Here is a 24,393-nt window from a genome sequence, read left to right on the forward strand (position 1 = left end):
TCTATGTGCAAGTTTTAACGTATACGAGCGTAAAAATTTTCCAATATAAACTACGTAAAAAATCATTCTGCTACAACAAAACGTAATGTAGTTAATTTAGAGCGTTGTGATATCCCCACAGCTTGGAGTTAACATGTGCCAAGAATGAAAGGGCAAATTTACTCCTACACTATTTAAAAGATATATTCCGTATTTAAAAGATATAAAAGGTATATATATTTAACAATCACCAGATACAGCTCCGAGGCCATTTTACACTGGATATCCAACAACAACAGTAACAATGGAAAGGATTTGGGAAGGTATCGGCCAGGGCCTGTTTAGTAGGTACCACCCCGGCATTTGCCTGGTAGGACTGAGGGAAACCCTGAAAAACCTCAGTCAGGATGGTCGGCAGCGGGATTCGAACCACGACCTCCCGAATGCGAAGCCAACGCTCTACCACTTGAGCTACTTCGCTCGGCTTATTAATGTGCTCGATATTGATGTAATATGTGGTACATTTTCTTCGAGGCCACGCAGTCATCCCTTCTGCAAATCAGTAACGGATAAAATAGTGGATTTGTCCTTTTTTTTTAAGTTCCTCGATAACTTTCGTAAGACTCATTTACTTTTAATAAAATATATATATATATATATATATATATATATATATATATATATATATATATATATATATATATATATATATATATATATATATATATATATATTACTTTAACACTTTTGCGTAGTCCCCCAGTATTTGAGATTAAAATCAGTGGAGAACGAAGGTTGAATTTAGGACTCTAAAGTAGGATAGATTACTTCCCCCCTTCCCGATTAAAAATATGTTGCATGATATCTTTAGTAAACGTACTAGATTTTTATGCAATATAGTACATATTTTTGATTTTTCACAATCATTCTCACTACTTGCATTTAAAATCAATCCAGAACGAGAAAGTCGCTTAATCTTCTTCCCCATCCGGATGTACAAAATATTAGATTTTGACTAGTTAACAAGGAACCTAGACAACATAATGTCATCAATTACCGTTGAGTTCATTTTTCTAGTCGCTGCCTTAACCTAGATTTTTGGGTAATCCATGTTCTGGCCACACTGTAATTTCTATGGATAGTAGCACTGAAAATTCTTTTGATTCATATTTTCGGGTGTAGAATAACATTATTTATTGTTGTGGTAAGTTACATTTAATTATCTCTTTTCACTTACGAAAAATGGGCAAAAGAAAAAGGGTTAGCTTTTGTGTCATTTTTAGTAGTCTGCCCCCTTAACTCTTCCTCCATGTTTTTTTTTTTAATCTATAACTTTCGTAAACATATATATTGTATATTTCCATCGAATGTAGCATAACTCTTCCTGAGAATATCCAATCGTCCCAGTTGCTTGGAGTTGAAATGGACCAAAATTGAGGAAGTGTATTTTTTCTGATTTTGTGTAACATATTTTCAGTAAAAAATAATTAAAGCTAGTGTAGTGAGCTTTGACCATTCGAGTCGATTGATATTTGTCCATGTGTCCGTCTGTCTGTATTTCATGACAACCTCTCGAAGTAAGTCTATTGTTAGTGGTTGCAATCCATGAAGAATAAGGTCGTAAATGGGGATCAAATCCACCGTATATTTCAAATTTGAACATATTCGTACAAAACAATTTTGCAGGATAAACTTAGTAAAAATCATTCAGTTTTGACAAAACTTAACGTATAGTTTATATCTTTACGATGATCACATTAGTTTGGGGTTAAAGTGTGCCAAGAAGGAAAGGGTGGATTTATTCCCGACTTCACCCCCCCAAAAAAGATCTTCGATAATTTCCGTGAAAGTAGTTTCATTTTAATGCAATATAGTTTCGTTGAGGTTTTCGGATCATGCATGTACATCGAGTAAAAATCACTGAAGAATAAAGGGGTGGATGAAAATCACCCCTCCCCCCTTTTGTAAAACAAAACTCACGGTAACTTTAAAAAAATTGATTTTGATAGAATATTATGTATTTTATCTTTGAGGTTTTCCTACAGTAGAGTGTGCTTGGGGTTAAAAATATGAAGGATAAACGGCAAATTTAGACTCCTAATGTAAAGTGAATATCTGCACTCTTCCCCCCGCCATGACTTTTTTTAAAATATATGTTCCGCGATAAGTTTTTTAAATTTATTTTAGGTTTTGATGCAGTATGGCGCAGATTGTTTGAGACTTTACAATCTACATCACTTACTGGATTTAAAGCAATGAAGTACGAGTGTGTGAGCTTATCTCTCCCTCCCCCTCCGCACTGCTTGCTTCCTATTTAAAGTTTATTCCGCAATACTTTCCTAAAAGATATCCCATTTTACACAATAATATGTGTATGTTTATTGAGGCTTTCACGCACTCTCCAATGTCAGTAAAAAAAATGAGGAGTCACTATACTCTCCGTTCGCCCTATGATTGAAAAAAGTCCACGATAGTTTTCGAAAACGTCGTTGGATTTTGGTGTAATATGGTGTGAATATTTCTGAGGGTTCCCAATCGTCTCTATTGCTTGATTAGGTTAGGGCTAGCAATTAGATTTCTGGGCTTTCGGTATCTGTGGCTTTGTTATCCCGTCACGTATGAAGGATGAAGTCTCTTGGTGATCACACTGCACGGGGAATCGGAAAGGAAGGAAACTGCCTGGGACCATTAGGTGAGGTACCGTCCCAGCATTTGCCTGATGTGAATGAGGAAAATCCAGGAAAACCTCATTCAGGATGGGCGATGTGAAAAAAAGTTTTTACACTTTTTCGACCGAGTATCTGCACCAGGAATCGAACCCGGGCGCCGCTTACACCAAAGACAAGAGCATTAGGGACTACCCTGCATAGGGACACTTTACTGCTTGATGTTGAAGTAAGTAAGTAGTGAAGGACATGCAAGTAATGTATTTCGTAAAATACTCCGGTTCTTATTAGACATAGTGTATCTTTGTTTGGGTTTAGAGACTTTTTCGTAGAGTTTGGGGCTGAAATTAGCAAGAGGGAAATGGGAGGATCACTTGCTTCTACAATGCACACCATTACTAGTTATTATTATTATTATTATTATTATTATTATTATTATTATTATTATTATTATTATTATTATTCAAAAGTACAAGACACGTATTAGCAGGGTAAAAATAGCCGAAAATTTCTCACAACCCAGAACTAAATACTATTGAAATGATCTTTCGCTCTAACGTTAATGGGTATTGGTACTCTTCATAGGTGAAATGCTAAAGCATGGCACTTTGCGAAAATTCTTCTATGAGTGCTTGAATTTTGGACCACAGTTTTCAACAAATTTTGCTGTTTGGATTTATGTAACACATTTGACATAACCATAATTATTGTTTATGTATATATTTTATATATTTATTTTGTGTCTAATAATGTTTTAAATTATTAAATAGAAAATAGTAATTATATTGTTGTATTTTCCTTATACAGGGCGATTCAAATGTCTGGCACCCTAGGACAAATAGATAAAATATAGAACATCCGTACAAAGTTAAAATTATTTTGTATGTTTATTTTATATACTTATTTTACTTCTGTATAAAATATTTCCTGCTGAGGCATGCATGCTACCTATATTTGCTGCGACAGGATACAATATGTACGCTAAGTGTGAACGAATGATGCAGCAGTTACAATTTACACATCCGTGTCTATACGATCAGTTTCAAAACCATGAAAATCATGGCATCCGTCGAACATCAGAAAACTGAAAAGGAATTCCTCGGGACTTGCAATTGAACAGGGTACGATACCTGTTATCAATAGTTGAAGTTTAACCCCCGGTCGTGGAATGACACAAAATACGTGGAACACATGGATTCAATGTGTACATATATTTGGAGATCTTTAACTGGAACTGAACACCAACAGAGTGCACAATATTGTGAGCTATTGTCATCACGTATGAAAAAGGATCGGAGTAATCTAAGACTTATAATACAATGGCTGAATAAACATCAACCTTTTTCAGTGTACGACTCATCGTTGCGTAATGTAGTCACGGGCGTTATGGCAGAAGTTGGTGACAAATTGAACTATGACGTTGTAGAAGTTGTTGGTAATGGAATACAACAGACATTGGATGACAAACCTTGGAATGCCGTTAGATTGAAGACTGACCAAGCAAAAGCATCACAGCATGTAGGAAAAGGATATAGATAGAGTAGGGGGTTAATGGGGACGTCAGCAACGAGGCTATATGTCCCCGTCACGATTAATTATGTTGCTCAGGAGTAGGAAAAGGAGTTCACATTGGTAATAGTATTCACTATTTCGACAAGTCAACTCTTGTGACGACTTGCTAGACTCGTTGAGCTCGAGCACACACCATTCCAGTATTTCGCATATGAACTCACTCCCACACCACCAAACACTGCACTAATTCATTCACTTCTAAAAGGATTTGAAAGCCTTATACCACAGGCGTCTGAGGAACCTGAGCTATCGGAGTCATTCGTTATTGATGGTGGATGTTGCTTCGTCACGTAGTATGATCTAAACTCCATTTATGGATGGATGTGCTTCAGTCATATTGCAAAATTTTTCTGTTAGCATTTTCGTGTTTCATGCATAGTATTATTTGACTGTTGCCCTCCATCAAAGACCATGAGCATCAATGAGCATCAACGCCGAAGGATTCATCCTGCAGCACCCAATGTAAAAATTTCAATGAGCGCACCAGCATACGATAACAAACATGCGTTCCTCTTAAATGAAAAGAACATTAATCATCTAATAGATCTGTTGTCTACAGAGTTGAGATCAAATGACCCCATCATCTACAGAGCACAGAATGATGATGACACGTTAATTATTTACAGTGCAATTAGCATGGCTCGTAGGAAGAACAAGTTACAGATGTGGCTTATGACACAGATGTACTGGCGATGGTTCTGTATCATGCTAATGATTCAGTGGTAAAATTTTCATGAAATCACTTGCAAAGGGAAAGAGACATGAGCAGAAACCACTCTATGATGTCAGAAGTAACCAGCGTCACATTGGACCACAAGTTTGCAGGCATCTCCTGTTCATTCATGCAGTTAGCGGGCCTAACAATGCCAGCACCAAGGAAAGGCAAAAGTTCTGAAGACAATTCAAAAGAACGTAACCTCTCAAGAATGTAGAGAAGTACAGTATTTCTTTCAGATAATTCGTCACTGGATTCAGTCTTAAAAGCAGGCAAGCAATTTCTCGTCATTTTTTATGGCGGTACACAAACTGACGATATCCCTCTATCCCTACATGCGAATGACAGCAATAGCGTCGGGACAGTTTCCGAGTAGCTCCCACCGAAAGCCGTGCATTTTCACTCGTTAAGAAATTACATGCAAGTACAGCAATGAAAAACTTTATCAACGACAGAAATAGATCCTCTTGAATGGGGTACGGTACTCAAAGATCATCAGCTTTATACGGAAACTACTGATGGGGGTTTTGAACCTCCAGCACCTGATTCCATCTTAAAAATTGTACGTTGTCTGTGCAAAACATTAGGAAGAAAATTATGTAGTAGCACGACCTGCTCCTGCGGAAAACATAGATTAAAGTTTATGTCTGCATGTCTATACTGCTACGGCGATGGCTGCACTTATGGTCGTGAAAGCATAAAAATTTCCGTAGACGATTCATATTGCGAAGTAAACTTCTAATTAGAAAAAAAAAAACTTAAATTCATAATTAAACATTGTGCTAATGTGCGTCGGTATACCGGAGCACTGAAGTGTGCGTACCGTAAACTCTGAATTCGTGAACGAATCTAAAAGGATCGCAGGGGGTTGTGTGTGAATGCGTATATACCTAGGTAATGCAAAGAAGTATGTGGTGTAACAACAAGAATTCATAAAAAGTAGTGCTTATATTAAAGTAAATACACAAACTTAGAAGCCTCTAGGAAGAAAAGTGATCAAAATTTGTTTTATTAGTGAAACAAATACAAAACGCGTCATTACGACTTGCATGTACAGAGGTTAAGGAGAAATAAATATTGGCAAGGAATGCAATCAAGACAGCATATAGAAAACAACTTCACAAACAAAACAAATAATAACTGATCATTGGGTTGCAGTTACTTGCATACAAGGCTCAGAAACAAGAAATTAAACATTGAAATTAAGCAAACATAAAGTTATAAGATAATTCAAAGAAGTATTTTGTGTTTAAATAAAATAATAAAGAATTCATGCAGCGTAGAAAATGGCTATTTAATATAAATTACACTGAAACGAAAATTCATACAGATATATTTTAATTATTTTTATAATAAGGAGTCAGAAAACAACAATTTGAATTTTTAAAGTTGAGTCAGGGGCAATATGTTGAAAGCGTTGTGGAGACTTTCTTTTCACAAAATTGCAAACTACGTTTGAAAATATTCAACTTTTATTCTCATCCATGTTTGCCTCGCGCCTCAGATGCAAATTTTACTCATTTGTCTTATCGTGCCGGACTTTTGAGTCACCCTGTGTATAACCATCTGTACCAATATTGAAATTTCAACACATTTTTATTATAAATTGCCACTGTCTTATTACGAACGAAATATATATTGCACTGCATGCATACAACAACTTTTGTGTGTACTAACTGATATTACTTCAATAGCAGCATTTGTTTCAAAACGCAATTTTGAGTTACAACTTCAACCTGAAATTTCTCGAATTTCGCAAACTTCCAGATTTTAGCATTCACTGGTTAATTCACTCATAGCTACCTGATCTCATATCCCAAAGATTATTTCAATAGTATTTAGTTCCGGGTCAATTTCTAATTTTACCCTACTATATATTGATATAAGAGTTTTAATCAATCAGCAATAGTGGCATTGAACTTCCAGAATTAAGATTTTTCAGAAACCAAGACTGGCATCATATCTAGTGAGTATCGCCTATGTAATACAAGAGTATCAATTTATGATATTAGAAATTCATCGATAATTGTTGCATTGAAATCTAAACCTGAAATTTTAAGAAAGTTAACCTTATCTTTTAACTTCAACGATCTGTACGGTTAATAATGGATAACAGGCAATCAACTACCAAAACATAACACAATTAGTGATATTTTCCATAAGTAGTAGCTTTGCTTTGTTATAATTAAATATAAACTAATTATTTGCTGAGCAAAACTATATATTTTGATTAAAATTTTGTGTAATTAGCAACAATAGAATACATCTATATAGAAATTTTCAAATAAGTATAATTGAAAGGGATTTGCTGCTGCCAGTAGCCAATCAGAAGAAAGATATATTATTTGTTGTATGTATATACGATTTTACAGTTATCCTGTATCACATAGTGTCTGATGAAGCCAAAGAGTTAGTAGGCGAAACTGTAGCACGTGTTGAATTTGAATGAAAATATATAGTTTTGCTCAGCAAATTATTAGTTTATATTTAACACGACTAGGTTTGAGATTATAGAATATTGTGAAATAATATGACAAGAATATGGTCCAATGATCTCTAATATTAAAACACACCTATACAAATACATATACGTGAACCTACCTTTATAACCATATATGTAACGGACCTTTTACCCTTATACTGACTATGAAAGAGGTATAAACATATTAGTATTATTGCTATTAGCAATATGATATAGCCAAGGCTGTAGCAAGCTAGTTGAAATATCATCAAATTTGTTTTAAGTTACCCAGTGGAATAAAACATCGCAAAAGACGTTTGCGAAAATAATATTAGTACCGATCTGACTAACAGTCAAGTACTAATTGAATGTACCATCTGATAACTAACTGATTCATACTAGCTTTGCTATATTGAAAAACTTACACTAAAATACAAATTACTGAGCAAAGAAACGTTTATTACAAAATAATAAATGTGACAGTTTCGTCAATTAACTGAACATATTGGCTTCATCAGATACTGACAGTTTCGCCAATTAACTGAACATATTGGCTTCATCAGATACTGACAGTTTCGCCAATTAACTGAACATATTGGCTTCATCAGATACTGACAGTTTCGCCAATTAACTGAACATATTGGCTTCATGAGACACTGTCAGTATCTGATGAAGCCAATATGTTCAGTTAGTTGGCGAAACTGTCACACATTTATTATTTTATAATAAGCGTTGCTTTGCTCAGCAATTTGTATTTTAGTTTAACGTACCTTCTGCTATGTTCAAAGAGCAGAAAAGGGGAGTTAGTTATATATTTGTAACTTTGGACGAAATTAATGTGTGAAGTTTCATTTAGAAGGATCGTTCTTATTACCATTTGAGTCAAATATAACTATGTGGCAAGCCACATCTCTTACAAAAGAAGATATTTCTTGTCAATTCAGAGTAATCCAGCTCTAATTCGTACTTACAGTGTTACAGCACTACTGGTAAACCGTCATGTTACAAAACAAGAATGAAAACAACGTGAATAATTTCCTTCAGAGATCATACGAAAGAATTCTATTGTTGTATTGCCTACGGCTTTACAAATATAGGCAGAAATTGAGATGTGGAATTTTTCTGTCAGTGTAAATCAACAAGTTTTCACGTGCTTATCGAAGGGCTTCGATCCATGAACAACAAAATACTTTTTTCTCATAATTTTCTTCCGAAGTATGAATTTTCACAATATGTAGAAGATGAAAGTATCAGTTATGAAGGTATTCAATCCTTAACATCCCTGCCAAGCTACAACTTTGGGCGTACGGGTAGGAACATTTTCTTTTAGTCCATCTTCAAAAAGATATTTTTCTTGATTAGATCTATCATATTAGTAAGATCAGTTTCAGTGCCATAGTAATATATTAAACACAATGTTCGATATAAGGTCGAAAGCTCGACTATTAAGAAGGTGCTCATATATATAATGATCCTTAATTAGAAGTGGCAAGGTTTAGGGATAAGTGGAACCACGAATAATAATAATAATAATAATAATAATAATAATAATAATAATAATAATAATAATAATAATAATAATAATAATAATAATAATAATAATAATAAAGTTCGGTAGAAACTCTTCTTATAAATGCTAATGGCTTGGGAAAATTTGAATAACTTGAAACTTAAGACCTAATAAAGATAATCATATCTATACAATAAACTTAGGTCAAATATTCGGTGAATATAATATATGAAGTTTGTAAAGAGTGACGGGAACCCATAATCATATTAGAATACAGTCGTTTGGAAATCAGTTATACAGTATTCATGTATCAAATATGATTTCCTTTGTTGGTTTTTAACTACTCTTACTTCCTTTCAATTGGAAACAGTGTTATTGGGCGGTGGGATTTGAAAATTAAAAATACCTGAAAGCGGAATTTCCCTCAAAATGCGAACGACCACTTTCTCTTTGTTTTTTTTTAATCATTTTTGTCCCTTACTTAAACTCAATAGTCTTCTGGTAATACCTTTGCAATCTTTTCTGTTTTAAATTATATAAAGATACCGATATTAATTCTGCAAGAATGCATTTTTGTGGGTAACATAGTGAAAGATTCCAGTGAGCAAAATATCAAAAAATTAAAATGGTACAAATCAAGGCTGCACTAAAAAATTACATTTCATTTATGATATTATTAAGTATCTTATCATTGATCTTACGGGAGTTTTAAATCTTTATTGAAAATCTTCGTTTGATTTAAAGGAAATCTAGATTTGAAAAATTGACAGGATTCTTCGGAAAGCATGGGTATCCGAAGTTGTATATCACGTAATTTTCTACGTTTAACTTCTCAACGAAGCAAGCTTGTTTATTAAACTCTTGTTTTATTTTTGTTAAGATTTGCATTTACATAAAGAATCATTTTATTATTGTACAAGGAGTATAAAATAAGTTGCTAGTAGTAAGAAAGAATTTATAAGAAAAAGAATTACTGGCACGTAGTAGAATAAATACTTTCTATTTCAGGTCTCTGTATTACTGGTTGTGTACTGATCTGCTTCCTAAAGGCGGCCGAGAAGTTTTAGAAGACGCACTGAAAGTAAGATTAACAATTTAAAAATTGCGTTTAAATGTAACACCATGAAATCATGTATTATTTTACTAAATTTTTGGGAACTAGAGAGCTGACTTCTTTTTAAAGGAATTTCGTGTGTGTATTTTTTGGCAATAATTAGCTGTTTTTTTTTTCGATTAGCTATATTTCACTTTTTGTCTTGTTTTAAATTGAAATTACGTAATGATTTAGAGAACCACTGTGGTACTAGACTTTATTAAAATATTAATAATATGAGAAAATAATATTTAGAAGCTATTTTATTTGTAATTATAAGAATAGAATAGAAAATACGTTTACAGCATCTCGAGAAGTCCTTAAGGTTGCTATACTTCGCTCAATTATACAAGATACTTGACAATTAGGCTGCTTATTTTGTTATGCCATATAACAAATATAGTTTTAGTGACAATTGACAAACTGTTGTATGTGGATTTGCCAGGTATTTTGGGATCTGTATAGTCTGAATTTCTAGAAGCAAACGTTCGAGTCAGGCAGTACCGTGCCGTAGGGGAAGGGGGTGTCGAGCGGGGCACGGCCCCGGGCGCCGAAGTAAGAGGGGCTCAAAATTCGTGAGGAAAAAAAGATATATATATATATAGGGGAAACTATACAGTCGTGGGCACCTTAAGGCATATTTTTTAACTAATTAATTTATAACTTTTATACATTTGGCCATATGTATCTAATATTTGTCAAATAATATCGTTACAGTATGGGCTTTAAAATAAATATGATATCAGAATGAAATGTAATGTTAGGTACGTGTAATATATTTTTTTAAAAAAATACTATAACTTTTATAGTGATGGGCCCTACAGAGACTGAGTTGGGCACTTTTGATTACAGTTATGGGCACCTGTGCAGAAATTTCTAAAATTATTTAATAATGTCAAGATACATTACTTTGTTACATAAATGCATAATACAGCATCTCGTTTTGACTTTTTGTAATTTTATAGTAACACTTTTAATAAAAAAAATTAAGAACTTATGAAATTAGGCACTCTGTTTGCCTAATCGCTGTCACTCTCACTTAGGTCTAAGATCTGCAAACATTGGATACAGCAACATACATCATAATCGTAGGCTTCTCCACAGCAAGAAGGCAAGCTTTATGAAAAGCCTGTCCACAGCGTTTGCAGTTCATTCCTGGTAAACGAGATCCTACATTCTCGCCACACTGGTTACACAATCCAGAAAGTGAAAAAGGACGGTTTTCTAATTGTTCCGTACTGTTTTCCAACACCCTCACTTTCAATATGTTTGAATCTTCTTTGGATGCTGAACAAGAATGAACTCCCTCATTTTTGTTCTCTTGCAGTTCGCCAAAAGGCACTCGCTTAGCCGGAGGGCCAGAAGGTAATTTCTCCACATAAGCTCCAGTTATACCTGTACGTTCAGAAGAAAATAGATTAACACTATGAGTATATTCGTGTCTTTTTTCTACTTTCCCAGCTGGACCTGACTGATTAACTTCTCTTTTCCTCTTTCTCTCCAATTTCTCCCTCTCTTGGTTTTCTTCTGTAATTCTTTCCTCTTTGTGCAGTTCTTTCCATTTATCTGATGTTATTACAAATGAGAATCTTTGAATATTGCGACCTTTCCTCTTTGGCGTTTCTGGCCATACCAAACAGTCCTTAAAAATCGGCATATCTGATTTCTTGATTGGATACATTTTAGCCGGTCAGTAGTTCTGTTTTGCTCTTCTGGTGTCACCTCAACTTGTAGATAAGTGTTTGCTTCCTCAAGTTGTTCTGCTATAGCACTTTCAGTCTGTTGTAATCTTGGTAAGTTTGAGGCTTTATCTGACGGCAACTCATCATTTGTGTGGATTTTTATGAGCGTTTCATCTTTAGAAAATTCTTCAAGTATCTTACAAAGATAAAAATCTTCACATTTTCCTTCATTACCATTTGGAACTTTATCTGTAAACTGTTTTATTTGGTTACACTTCTCGGGCCGAAGTAAATCACAAAACTTTTCATAAGTCAAATCACGAAAACTTGATTGCATTTAAATTGTACTTACATAATCTTGGAAATAATTTAGTCCTCTCTCAGTGCCGCAAACTAACTCGGGCAGCTACCTGAGTGAAAACGCTGCGCTGTGATTAGTTTCTTAAGAGCCGGTATTAACAGCAGTGGCAAATGATGTGCTGAGTAATCACATCCGAGGCATCAATGCAAAAACCACCGATAGACACTGGCCATTACATCACAGAATTCAGCTTAAAAAGCAACTAGGCCTATTTCGTACTCCATAACTTCACGTGTAAGTACTGTACATGGCCACAACGTAACTCACTGGCGTTTCTCCTAGCGCGAGGACTGTAGGCCTTGTTATTAATTTTCAAGGAAAAAACTGTACACTTAACAATATGAAAAAAGAGGCTTCGGACTTCCAACGCACACTGACGTTTGTGCAGTGCTTTCCCTTCTTGTTCTATTTTGGGATCACGATCTAGGTCTAGCTGAGTCGAAGCGTCGAAACCTTCCTTTCATGTTGGTAATAGTGAAGATTTACACCTTTTCCCTAAAATTAAATGTAATCAGATACATGAGAAACTTAAATCTATTTAAGTAACCCGATTATAATGGGCCCTATACCGAGATCGTAGTTATACACTCCCTTGTATTTAATACATGTTTTGCAGAAAGGGTTCTCTATAAAATAAGCCTAGTTCTATTGTTATACTTAATCACGGCCGCCTTTATTGTTATACAGACCAGTCTTGAAATGGCAACTGCGCCTTTTTGCCTTCCACAGACTATCCACCCAGCACAGCCGGCTGCCCAAATTCTCTGCATTAATGTCTAGAGAAAGGGAGGATCCTCGCTAAAATGGTAGAGAAATAGTCTGTGAACTGCCAACTGTTGAAGGTGGATAGTCTGTGGCAGGCCGATTTGCGCAGTTGCCACATTCAAGGTTCTGGCTTGTATAACAAAGGAGGTCGTGGCTTAATCCAATATAAACATACAATGATGGGCATAGTGAGTTTACAGTAATGGGCACTGGGCCCATCACTGTTAAATAACCTTTAAATTTCATGAAATTTTCGAGCAATTAACACAACAGCTTGAAATGCACTTTAGGCTTAAAATAAAGACAAAAAAATTCATATAGTAAAATATAGTTATGGGCACTAGGTGCCCATCACTGTCATGTTCCATTAAATTAAAATACAGTGGTGAGCACCTCATGATTTGAGAGCAAAACTCATTTAGACTTACATCTCGTTAGCGTGAAGTGCTCTTATCATTTAATAATCACTTCAAACACAAAATTTTAATTTACAATTGATTTATAATGAAACGAAACCTTAATCAGTACACATATCTGATTAAAAGAATTCGTTAGAAATGAACAACAACCATCACAACGTTTCACATCGCGCACCTGTCTACACCCTGCCACACACACGAAAGAAAGAAGACAATTGACAAACTGTGAGCGTAAAGAAGAAAGGCATGCCAACATTTGAAAGTCGTCAATAGCTCGTTACAGGCGCTCAGACTCTTATTATTTGAAAATAGTTGGCATAGGTGCCCATCACTATCAGAGTGCCCACGACTGTATAGTTTCCCATATATATATATATATATATATATATATATATATATATATATATATATATATATATAATGTAAGGAAAACGTAATAAAAACTGCTCAAAATCAAGGAAAAGCAGGATTTATTTTTGAAAATTTTATTACGCTTTGTGACAACCATGGTGGCGCTTCGCGACTGGTCTGTCGACATCACTCATATGTACGGGAGGGGGGGGGGCATCGTATACTCTCGTCCCGGGTGCTGATTTTCCACGGCACGGCATTGGAGTCAGAAGGAACAGATACATTTACGTATCTCATTCGTATTAGGAAGTTCTGTTACATTATTTTCTTGAATTAAGGAAATAATATTGAATTTCTAGTTTTACTCCCGGTTATGCTCTTTAAGCTAAAGAAAACGAATGATTAATGTAAGTGAATGATTATAAAATAATAGGTTGAATGGGTATGTGGGAGGAAACAAAAGAAACCCGAGAAAACCCACGGACACGATGTTGTTCACCAGAAACTCGCATTACTAGGAATCGAACCATAGACATCTCGCACCAGAATGAGTGTCATAGTGGATCAGTGGCAAAGCGTTCGTCTCTGCTGCTTTGGGTCCTGGTTCGGTCCCAACTGGCGCCAAATCGGCTTTGTGGTGGATAAAAGTCCGTGTGTGGTGGTTTTATTCATTCTCATTATCACCGTCTCCTTTAGCCTACACTACATAACCATAGGACGTAAAACTAAAATAATTCATTTTTCCCTCGTACCAGAGGGGCACGCTCTAATACGAAGCGACCGTTTCGTCTTCGTTTCTTTCTTTTGACTTAATTTCAGTTCAAATCCTAACTTCAATTGCCTGTATTTTGGGAATCATAGGTTTGCACAGAAAAATATTTCACATTCACAGTGTACAAGCTTAGTTTGGTCAAAATCGGATGAATTCTGTAGACAGCTTATGATATATGTATTATCCTTTTGATTGATTTTTAAAAATGAAAGTAAAAGGAAAGGACGATGAAAATGCGGAGAAAAAAGACTATAGAAACTGATTTAATACACTATTAATGTTAATTACATTAGTTGAGAACGTGACAATGTGACTTTTATCTTTTCATTTTTACTTTAGGTTAGAAATGAATGGTGTAACGAGGAAGAGTGTGATTATATGGAAAATATCGACCTTCGACGAATTTTAGATGAGATTTCCATTAGTAAGTGATTTCATTTGTAATGACTATGGAATTAACGCTTGGGTTTTGCTATTTTGTTTCTTTTGACATTATTTTTGTAAACATGATACTTGTGAACATGATACATGATACTTGATACGTGAACATGATATACCATGTATATATATATATATATATATATATATATATATATATATATATATATATATATATATATATATATATATATTCATAGATACGACTTCACTTTGACAATGAGTGTTTTGCGACTTCTGTTTCCATTGTAACGGATTTTATGTTATAATACATTGCTGATATAGAACCAACAATGATATAGACTACAACAAGCACAAACAATTTTATATTTCATTTGGGTCTAGAATTTCTAACTGAGGTCCGATTTTCATGCGGTTTATGGCAAATGATCAAGTAAGGATGGGAGATTTATGGTACTACGTTTACTGGTTTAAATTTAAATCCATCCGATGTAATATCGGCCACGCCATAAGAAAAACAGCAAATATTCGCCAATGTACCTTGCACTTGGAATGAGGTTTTGGATTTTTGAAGCGAAATTGCAGAATACAAATTAAGTGTTGAGTGAGTATACAAATTAAGTGTTAGCGGTAACACCCAAAAATCCCATGTTGAATAGCTACAGCCGATTTCTTGCGACAAACAACGGAGAGATTTCTTGGGCGACCTAAGGTGTCGATAAATGACATTTTCAACAGAGCAGCCTACAGGGCCCGATGCTTCTCTGTCTCACTTAGAAGCGATCCTGTTTCTTCCAATTTATTCATTAGCGACCATAGGTATATTATGTTACTATCTGGAGCAGAACGTGAGGCAAATTTGTTTCTAAATGACCTTCGCGAAGCAACAACAGATTCCGTTTACCAAACACTTTTAACGATAAACTCATGTTGCTCCAAAAAAAGTACACTATTCTCACTGTGTCCTGATTATATTCACACAGTAGCACAGAATTGTACAACGCAATTCCCAATAAAACGGCCCAGTTTCCTATTTCTTATTCTTATTGACCTTGGCGAGGTTTCAATGTACGAAGAAAACTCAAATCTTCACTTCGCACCGCACTTGATTTCAATTGTAAGGTACACTGGCGAATATTTGCGGTTTTTCTTGAGGCGTGGTCAGTATTACCCCGGATGAATTTAAACCAGTAAACATGGTGCCACAAATCTCCCATCCTTCCTTGATCATTTGCCACAAACCGCATGAAAATCGGAGTTCTGTTAAGAAATTCTATACCCAAATTAATTCCGTGAGTTTTAAAAAATCACCCTTTATATATATATATATATATATATATATATATATATATATATATATATATATATATATATATATATATAGGGTGGATCATTGATATATCTTGATTTTTCTTGATACATCCTTGTAAACTAATAGACAGAAAACACTTGAATTTTGTACTATGCAAGCATCCTCAGGGGAACATTCTTTGACATATGATACCATAAGGTTAACAGTGTTGTCAACCCAACATAAAATTATACTTTTTTCAAGTGGCACTACGTCAGGTTATTACACATTTCGAATCTAACGTTAAACGAAAACTTTTTAAATATAATTTTTTTATTCAGTGTTGCAAACTAAGGACGCCACATATCACAAGCATCCAAATTTTGGTGGCCTCTACAGCAGTAACAACGCAAGTAATACAGAAGGAGCAGTGCACATTCAAAATACTTTAGTGTCTAATACTATAATGATTAAAAATTTGACCTTTTTCTAAAGCCTTTATTTCGAAAAATTGCTTATAAAAGTACCTAATCTAATTGCATAGGCGACTTTCAATAGATGTGAAAATGGTGTTTCAGTTTTTAGCACTTTGATATCTCAAACTGTTCTGGAGTATGGTAAACATTGGTGAAGTGTGCAAAACTGCTTAAAATTATGTAATCGTGAGAACTTGTGTAATTACACCTACCAAATACTGTTGTTGTAATTTCATAGAAGCAAAGTATGTCCTAGAAAGTTCCCACAAATACACCATTTTAAGTAGTATATCAAATTTTTTTTCATATCTCCGAAATAATTTAAGGTACAAAATTGCTGTAAACGGAATTATTATCTTTATGTCTATCGAAAAACCATGTAAGTAACTGGATGTAATACTTATTTAACATTTTTCGAAGTAAAGTCCTTTGAAAGAAGTAAGATTTTCAATTCCTTGTTACTTTTTGCTACTCGTTCGAAATACTCTGACCGTAGTTTTCGACATTAAGGTGCTTTCGATGTGCGTTGCCCTGTCCTTGTCACTTTCGTAATTACTGTTGCATAACTCTCCGAAATTTGGTTGACCTTTAATGTTTGCGATACTGTAACGTCCATAGCACATCGCAACACTGCGTAATAAGTGTGGAATTGTAAGTTTCCGTTTTACATGATGTAATAACCTGACGTAGTACTTAAAAAAAAAGCTCACCCATTGAATTTGCTCATTTGTTTGTCTTCTATGTGGAAATTTCTAAATTCATACTGAATGAAATGTGTCTATTTTGTTCCTTAGAAAATTTCCATATACCCTCACCTTGTTTCGAAAGCTTTTAAGTGTTGAACAGGGTAACGGTATTCTCTTTTCTTTCAAGATTAGACCCGGAATTTTTATTTTCCGGATCTCAGAAGAATCAGAAAAAATTTGGATTTCGGAAAAATCCGAAGCTCGGAAAATTTCCAAAATTCGGAAAGGAGTTTATACAAATACCTGAATCAAGCGACCAAATAGTAGTATTGAGCGATAGGCTTTATAGGTTGAGATACCCGTAAGAGGAAGCAATTGCCATAGTATTCACTCATAGTGATATATGTCCTGTAAAAATAACCTAAGTTTTTTTTAAAAAAAAATAGTAAAAGTGATCTGTAATTTACATACGACGATTTCTATTACACAAAACTAATTTAGCATCTTTGTTAATAGAAACATATTTAAGTGGTACTATGAAATGCATCGTAATAATTTTTCTGTAACTTTTTTATACGACTATGTGGGGAGAAACAAAATTCCTCAGGTATAGTATTAGGTTGCCATCGCGGTGGCTCAATGGAAGAGCGTTTACCTCTGGTGCTTGGGGTCCCGGGTTCGATCCCAGCCCCCTCCAAATGAACTTTGTGGTGGACAAACACCGTGTGCGTGGGTTTTTCGGGGTTTTCCCGTTTCCTCCCACTTTCTTCATTCCACTATTTCATTCATTACTCATCATCACCGTCTCCTTTATCCTAACCGGCATAACCGTGGGACGTAAAACTAAAAGATTTCATTTCATTTTTTCTTCCAAATATTGATAAGATAATCTGAAGAACCAGTTTACAGAATTAGAAAACACGTGTTTCTTTCCTCCCGTTATCATTTTGTTCTCGCGAGTTGTCTACTTATTCACCGGGGCTACAGAAGTATAATGCAAAACCCTCACTTTTTTCTAAAGCACTCCTTTATTACCCTCTGTTGTCACATATCAGACTTTTCCATTGTACATTTTCAGCACACGTAGCTCCAACAGTGTGGAACGCTGTACAACTACACTTCACTGTTATGTTTAGTGATAATAGTGCATTTTAAATCTATGCACACTTATCTATGGTGCTACTTCAAACAAAATATTTTATACTGAGTTGGCAACACTGCTTCACCTATGGCAAAGAGAAGGAAGGAAAATACCTTGAACCTTGAACCTTGAACCTGAACAGTGGTTGTGCTTTTCGATTGGGCATTTTCTTCTCATTATATTGTGCAACTTTTGTTTTGATTGTTTTAATGGTTTTCAAGATATTTACTTTAAACGTACATAATTCCATGATATAATTTTTTTTATATATTCAAATTTTGAAGCCCTGTAGCTCCTATCCTTCTGGTCCATAGCACCTTAAATTTTCCTCATTTTCATTTCTCATGATGCTCTATCAAATGTGCTATGTGGCAATCAGATTTGAGCGACAACTTGTGGGACCTTCTCATTTCATTAGTAGAATCCTCATCTCTGGTACTTGGGTTCCTGTTTCCATCTTACCCCGCACCAAGTAAGATGTTGTGGTTGACAAACACTGTGTAGACGGCTTTTCTCCGAGTTCTCGTGTTTCCTTCCAATTTCTTCATCGTCAAGGGTTTTTTTCTTAGTTTCGGTGCATAAACTTGGGACGTTATACTCACATAATAATAATAATAATAATAATAATAATAATAATAATAATAATAATAATAATAATAATAATAATAATAATAATAATAATAATAATAATAATAATACACAAAAAATCCGCCCTCTGCACCGGATCCCAGAATATGGACTCGATGTATTTTGTGCCACAGAATCCAAATTTCAAAACTCCAGAACGATTGACCATGAATTCCTTTTTTTGTAGGCGAAAAATTTGAACAAATTTGGATAGGAAGCACGGGCGTCTGGCGGGGGGACGAGAGGGACGCTTTCCCCCAATATTTGAAGTACAAAATATTCAATATTTTATTCTAATTTAATTTAATGGTAAATGTTTAGCAGAAGGGATCCAGAAATATGTAAAACATGCAAAATTAACAGGAGAAATGGAAGATTCAAGTACTTACCTAACCAAACCTAACCTAAACTAGCTTTATAATAATAGAAATAAGCGAAATTCTATCATTCTTTTTGGAAAATTATGCTGGATCTCTAGAAATAAGTGAAATTCTGTCATTTTTTAAAAAATTATGTGGAATTTCCACACTAACATAAACTAACCAAACATAATCTAATCTATCTTAACCTAACCTAAACTAAATTAAGTTAACCTAATGTGAACTGAAACTCCCACTGCTAAACATTACCCAATTACTAACGACAGAATAACATACAAATAATGACATTTATTTGGAATATAATATCAGGTAGTAAAATGATTATAATATACGTCAGGGGGTCCGTGGAGGTAAGCAGGAAGGTAACAAATGGAATCCAAGATAATAAACAGGTTGGGTTAGGTAGTAACATTTAAATCACTTTCTTTGATGTTCCCCCCAAATTTTACATGCCAGAGACGCCAGTGATAGGGGGACACACGTTTTTCGCCCATAAAAGAAAATTAACACGATCAATCGTCCTAGGGTTTCGAAATTTTAATTCTGTGTAACAAAATATATCGATTCTATACTCTAGGGTCCGATGGACAGAACTTTTATTTTGTGTGAGTGGGAAGGCTGTATTATTATTATTATTATTATTATTATTATTATTATTATTATTATTATTATTATTATTATTATTATTATTATTATTATTATTATTATTTTGTATATTGACGAAAGCAAAATAACAAAACTTACAAATTACTATGCAAATATAAATTTGTTTTGTAGTTTGCTACGCAGAAACATATGTTGTGTAAATAACAGAATAATTCAATTAATTTTGATTTAGGTGTCATTTCTCTTGTTTGGACAGTTTTCAAATATTGGTAATGGCGTACTTCGTAACATTTTTCTCTTTTCCTTTAAAATTAAACAATAATAATAATAATAATAATAATAATAATAATAATAATAATAATAATAATAATAATAATAATAATAATAATAACTTATAGACATCACTACTTCATGTTTGTAAATAATGAATTGTCAAATTTCGAAATTTGCGCCATGGTTATGTGTCTACGAATAATGGCGGATAATAATGTATTTTTTACTTGTAAAGATAAATATTCCGATTAAAGTTCATGATTTTCTTTCTTGCTTAATATTTATGTTGATTGTAGTAAGTAAGTTGCTTCTTATTGTTTGTTATTCATTTCTTTGTTAAAGATATCGGATGTAAGTGTTTCGCAAAATCTGGAAATCCTGTTGTCATGAATCGAGTTGGATTCATTAGGGGTGTACTTAAATTGTTGGAAGATGAAGGTTACATACCAGGTGGTTCCAGAGAAGTATTCAACTCTTGGTTAGAGAGAAATTCCCCTTCTGTGGGTGACTTTGGACTGATACCGGCTTTGGAAGGTAATATTTATTATTTTCTGAATTTCTGTGCATTTATTTTTCGTAATTTATTATCAGATATTGTCTAGAGTATTAATAGCTGTAACTAGCTGAAATGCTTACTCTTCGCCTGCAGATAGATTAGATTAATGAAGATTAATTGAAACAAATAGTCTTATGGCCTCTATCCAGGCCGATAGCCAGCCCAAAAATGAAAGGGGGTGAGGCTGAAGTTAGGGGGCCCGATCCAACCTACATAGTTCATAGTTATAGTTCATTTGCAAGCCTACCGTGAAAATTTTAGGGGGGGCAGCAAAAATTTAGCCCTCCCCAAGACCCCCTGGACACGGGCCTGCCCTGTCTCGGGGAACTAGTTGGTGTAAGTTCGAATCCAGTGGACTTGCGCCGCTTCCCTTAACTGAGCGTAAATAATTTTTACCAAAGCCGAGAAGTACATACATCGCTCGGTAGTTTCATACCAGTTTGTGAAAATCATTAGGGGAAATCGTTACGTGTCCCACACGCAATGAATTTTCTGTAACTTGCTTCAAAATTACCTTTTTAAAACTCATATATTTTCTGTCGTATCTTATATTACTAAGACGTTGTACTTTAATCAAACAATCCCAGTGTATGTTGATATCTATACGTAGACAAAACGGCAATAAGTCATGAAAACTGCTGGCAGTCCATTAAAGGCTATTAAGAAATTATTCAAGGCACCTTCAAAAGATCTAGCAGAAGTACAACAAATTAAAATCAGTAGTAAGCCTTTAATCTGTGGATCGCATTTCGTGCAAGAAGCATTGTGTTCATTACAGCTAGGAGAAGTGAGGTTATTTAATTTTCTCATAGATTGGCAAGAAGGCAGGAACCTTCATTTATGGCTCAAGTGTAGCAACTTTCAGAAATCAAATCGATAAAGGTATGAATGCACTGAAAGTGATTGGTGAAAACACAATTACTTAGTGATACAAAGTAAAATTGTTCATATTAGAGCTGTTCATGAGGTATCCCATAAAATCTACCATTTCAAGGTTGAGAACTAGCTAAATCGATTTATCCAATCCAAAGGCGGTAAATTCATCACATTTCACGGAAAACGTTAGGTAGTGATAAGAGATAATCGAGAGCAAAAATTGTTAAGTTTTCTGACACTTTGGCCAACCTTTTATAGTATTGGTTAACTTCTTACATTGTAAAGATGATAGGATAGGTAGCCTATAAGTAGAGGTCTGTGCGTGTATAATATATCGCACCCACATCCTCAACATTTCTATTCTTTTTCTTCGAGAGTGAGATATTTTATACGCCTTGTTTGTTCCACAACAATTATGATTTTAAAAATATCTTCTAACATAATAGTAGTAAATATATCCTTTGTAGCTTGGTAAATAACATGAAATACATTTCATTAATTGTGAACCAATTACGTTAATATAATGAAGGAAAAATAGGGACATAAATTATCAAATTAACGAAAAAGTACCTAATTTCTTAAGGTCCTCTCAAGTTCAGATTTCTAAAAATAAAAGTGCATAATTGGTAATACCGTAGCTGTCAAATGATCTCAGAGCACATTGCTTTTGCATATGCGTGTGTTTGATCTTTTTACTCGTAAGAAAAGAGCACATTTCTTCAGAATACAAAAGTGAAATGGTTGTAATAGATCTTCGAAAAAGAATAACAAACCGCCCGAAACATAAAATCAATTAGCATTTCATATTGTAAAAGTCCGTCCCTTTGAAGAGGTAGGTAGAGCTAGGAGTCGACTCCAACTAGAGCCTGTCTATTCCACCTGTGCCCTCGGAAATTATGCGAACTATACTTTGGCCCCACCCCCGCCACCCTCTGGCGGATGAAACCCTTCCTTTGGTTAGGGAAAAGAAGTGAATGACGTCAGCTGTGTTGCCAATTTGTCATTCAGTCGTTTGGTCTTGACGAGTGAAGATCGGAGGTTACTTAAGAGTGGCTAATAAGGCAGAGCACACCGAAGTCCGTGAAATAATTCACTGTGGCAACGCTTCCGCATTCAACAACAGAAAGATCTCGAAAGGTCTCTAGGAATCACATATCGACAGCACATCAGAAGGGGCACAGTTGAAAGGCTCTACTGGCTTTGTTATAAAAATTCTCTAATATAGCAACAGTATTTATAGAAATACTACAGTACAACTTTCTCTAATGCGAGGTAAAAGAAAGGCAGCCCAGCACCTTGCAGCCTTGAGACAGGATTCTACAGAGCTCTGGGCAAGTTAGGTAGAGTGTTGTAGGAAACCTCAATGCTCTAAAGCAACCAATGATGGGGTTAAGAATCACAAAGTCCAGAAGCAGGCTAAGCAATTGAGGTTGGGTTCCGACAGAGCTCCGAGCAAACTAAGTCGGGTGGAAGGGAAGCTTAAGAGTTCCGCAGCAGACTAGAGGCTTTGAGGTTTGGTTTCTCCTAGAGCTGGAGGCAAGCTAGAAGAGCGGAGAACAATCGCAGACTGATGACTGTCCGTTGAATCATCTTCATTATATAGACGCTCGGGGTTGCGGTGGCGCTGCTGCTCCCATGTTGTCATGTGACTTGTAGGTGGTGCTAGTGGTCGTTGTCTGCTTCTTGTAGTAATCCAATGTGCGGTGTAGTCAAGGATCTTATAAAATAGAGGACCTGCCCTTACAACAAAATCTTGAAGCCATACGTCACAGTTTCGCCACCCCTACTCTTCCCACTCCGCCCAATAAGATCGCAATGTTTTGAGCCAACAATCATGCCGGAAACGAAAGTAGCCAATCAGACGACAGACGATGGCAGATACGAGAGTAGCCAATCAGACGTGCCGATGCTTGGTTGTCTTTTGGCTTCACCGATTTATAGGATGAAGATACATATGGGCAGATCCTCTATTTATAACATCCTTGGGTGTAGTACTCCGTTGTAAATACATGTGGTTGTTGTTTGCAGGCAGGAGCAGGTGTGATGTTTATAAACACAAGTGGTACGTTACAATATTTATTTTATAAGGATTTTAAAAGAAAATAGTAAGTCGAACAAAATAATAAAAAAAAAGCTATAACTTATTTGTCCTGGAAGAATATTCATAGTTCAATACAAGACGTCACTAATTGATCGAAGAATGATCACGAAAATTCTCGTCTATACATAGCATTTGTAATTTTTAGCTACCATCTGCAAAAGAAAATTTCACAATATCATTAGCGTTTAATGAATATAAGTCCAAAGATAATACATATGTCAGTCGATAGCTGAACAAAATGATACACTTGGAAGTCAATTCAGATGCGTAGTTTTCGAAAAAAGACAGAATTTTTAGTGCACTAAAGACTGTATTTTTCGGTACCAATCTAATGCAGTTGATAGCTATTATAGTGCTAGAAAATACTATTTATTTATTCTTTCATTTATTGTATATGAAAAATATACACTGTTAAATATCACATTACATTTATTGTTCTTATTGTTCTCTGATTTCCAGTATCAGTGACGCCTACTACTTGTAAAAATATATCAGAATCTGCGCAATTTTTTACGCATAACCATTCTGAGATTTTAGTGAAGATATTGGTAAATCTATCATTGAAATCTGTGCAGTATATTTTGATTTATTGTGGCATTGCTAATTCCACTTGTGAAAATAATATAAGGAAATGA

General features: G+C 34.8%; 1 protein-coding gene across 4 annotated transcripts in view; it reads left to right on the forward strand.

Annotated features, from left to right (window-relative positions):
- LOC145675853 (uncharacterized) overlaps nucleotides 1–24,393 on the forward strand; it is a 224,961-nt gene that overhangs the window by 85,754 nt on the left and 114,814 nt on the right. For all 4 annotated transcript variants that reach the window (XR_014129229.1, XM_081746616.1, XM_081746617.1 and 1 more), the window contains exons 13-15: nucleotides 9,912–9,984; nucleotides 14,686–14,770; nucleotides 20,568–20,759. Coding sequence is in view for 3 of the 4 variants with exons in the window: in XM_081746616.1 (XP_081602742.1) it covers nucleotides 9,912–9,984; nucleotides 14,686–14,770; nucleotides 20,568–20,759 (350 nt within the window). In the remaining variant the exon portion in view is untranslated. The remainder of the gene's footprint in view (nucleotides 1–9,911; nucleotides 9,985–14,685; nucleotides 14,771–20,567; nucleotides 20,760–24,393) is intronic.

The sequence above is a fragment of the Thermobia domestica genome, chromosome 18 (genome assembly GCF_964235325.1).
Source record: "Thermobia domestica chromosome 18, izTheDome1.hap1.1, whole genome shotgun sequence".
Taxonomy (NCBI): Eukaryota; Metazoa; Arthropoda; class Insecta; order Zygentoma; family Lepismatidae; genus Thermobia; species Thermobia domestica.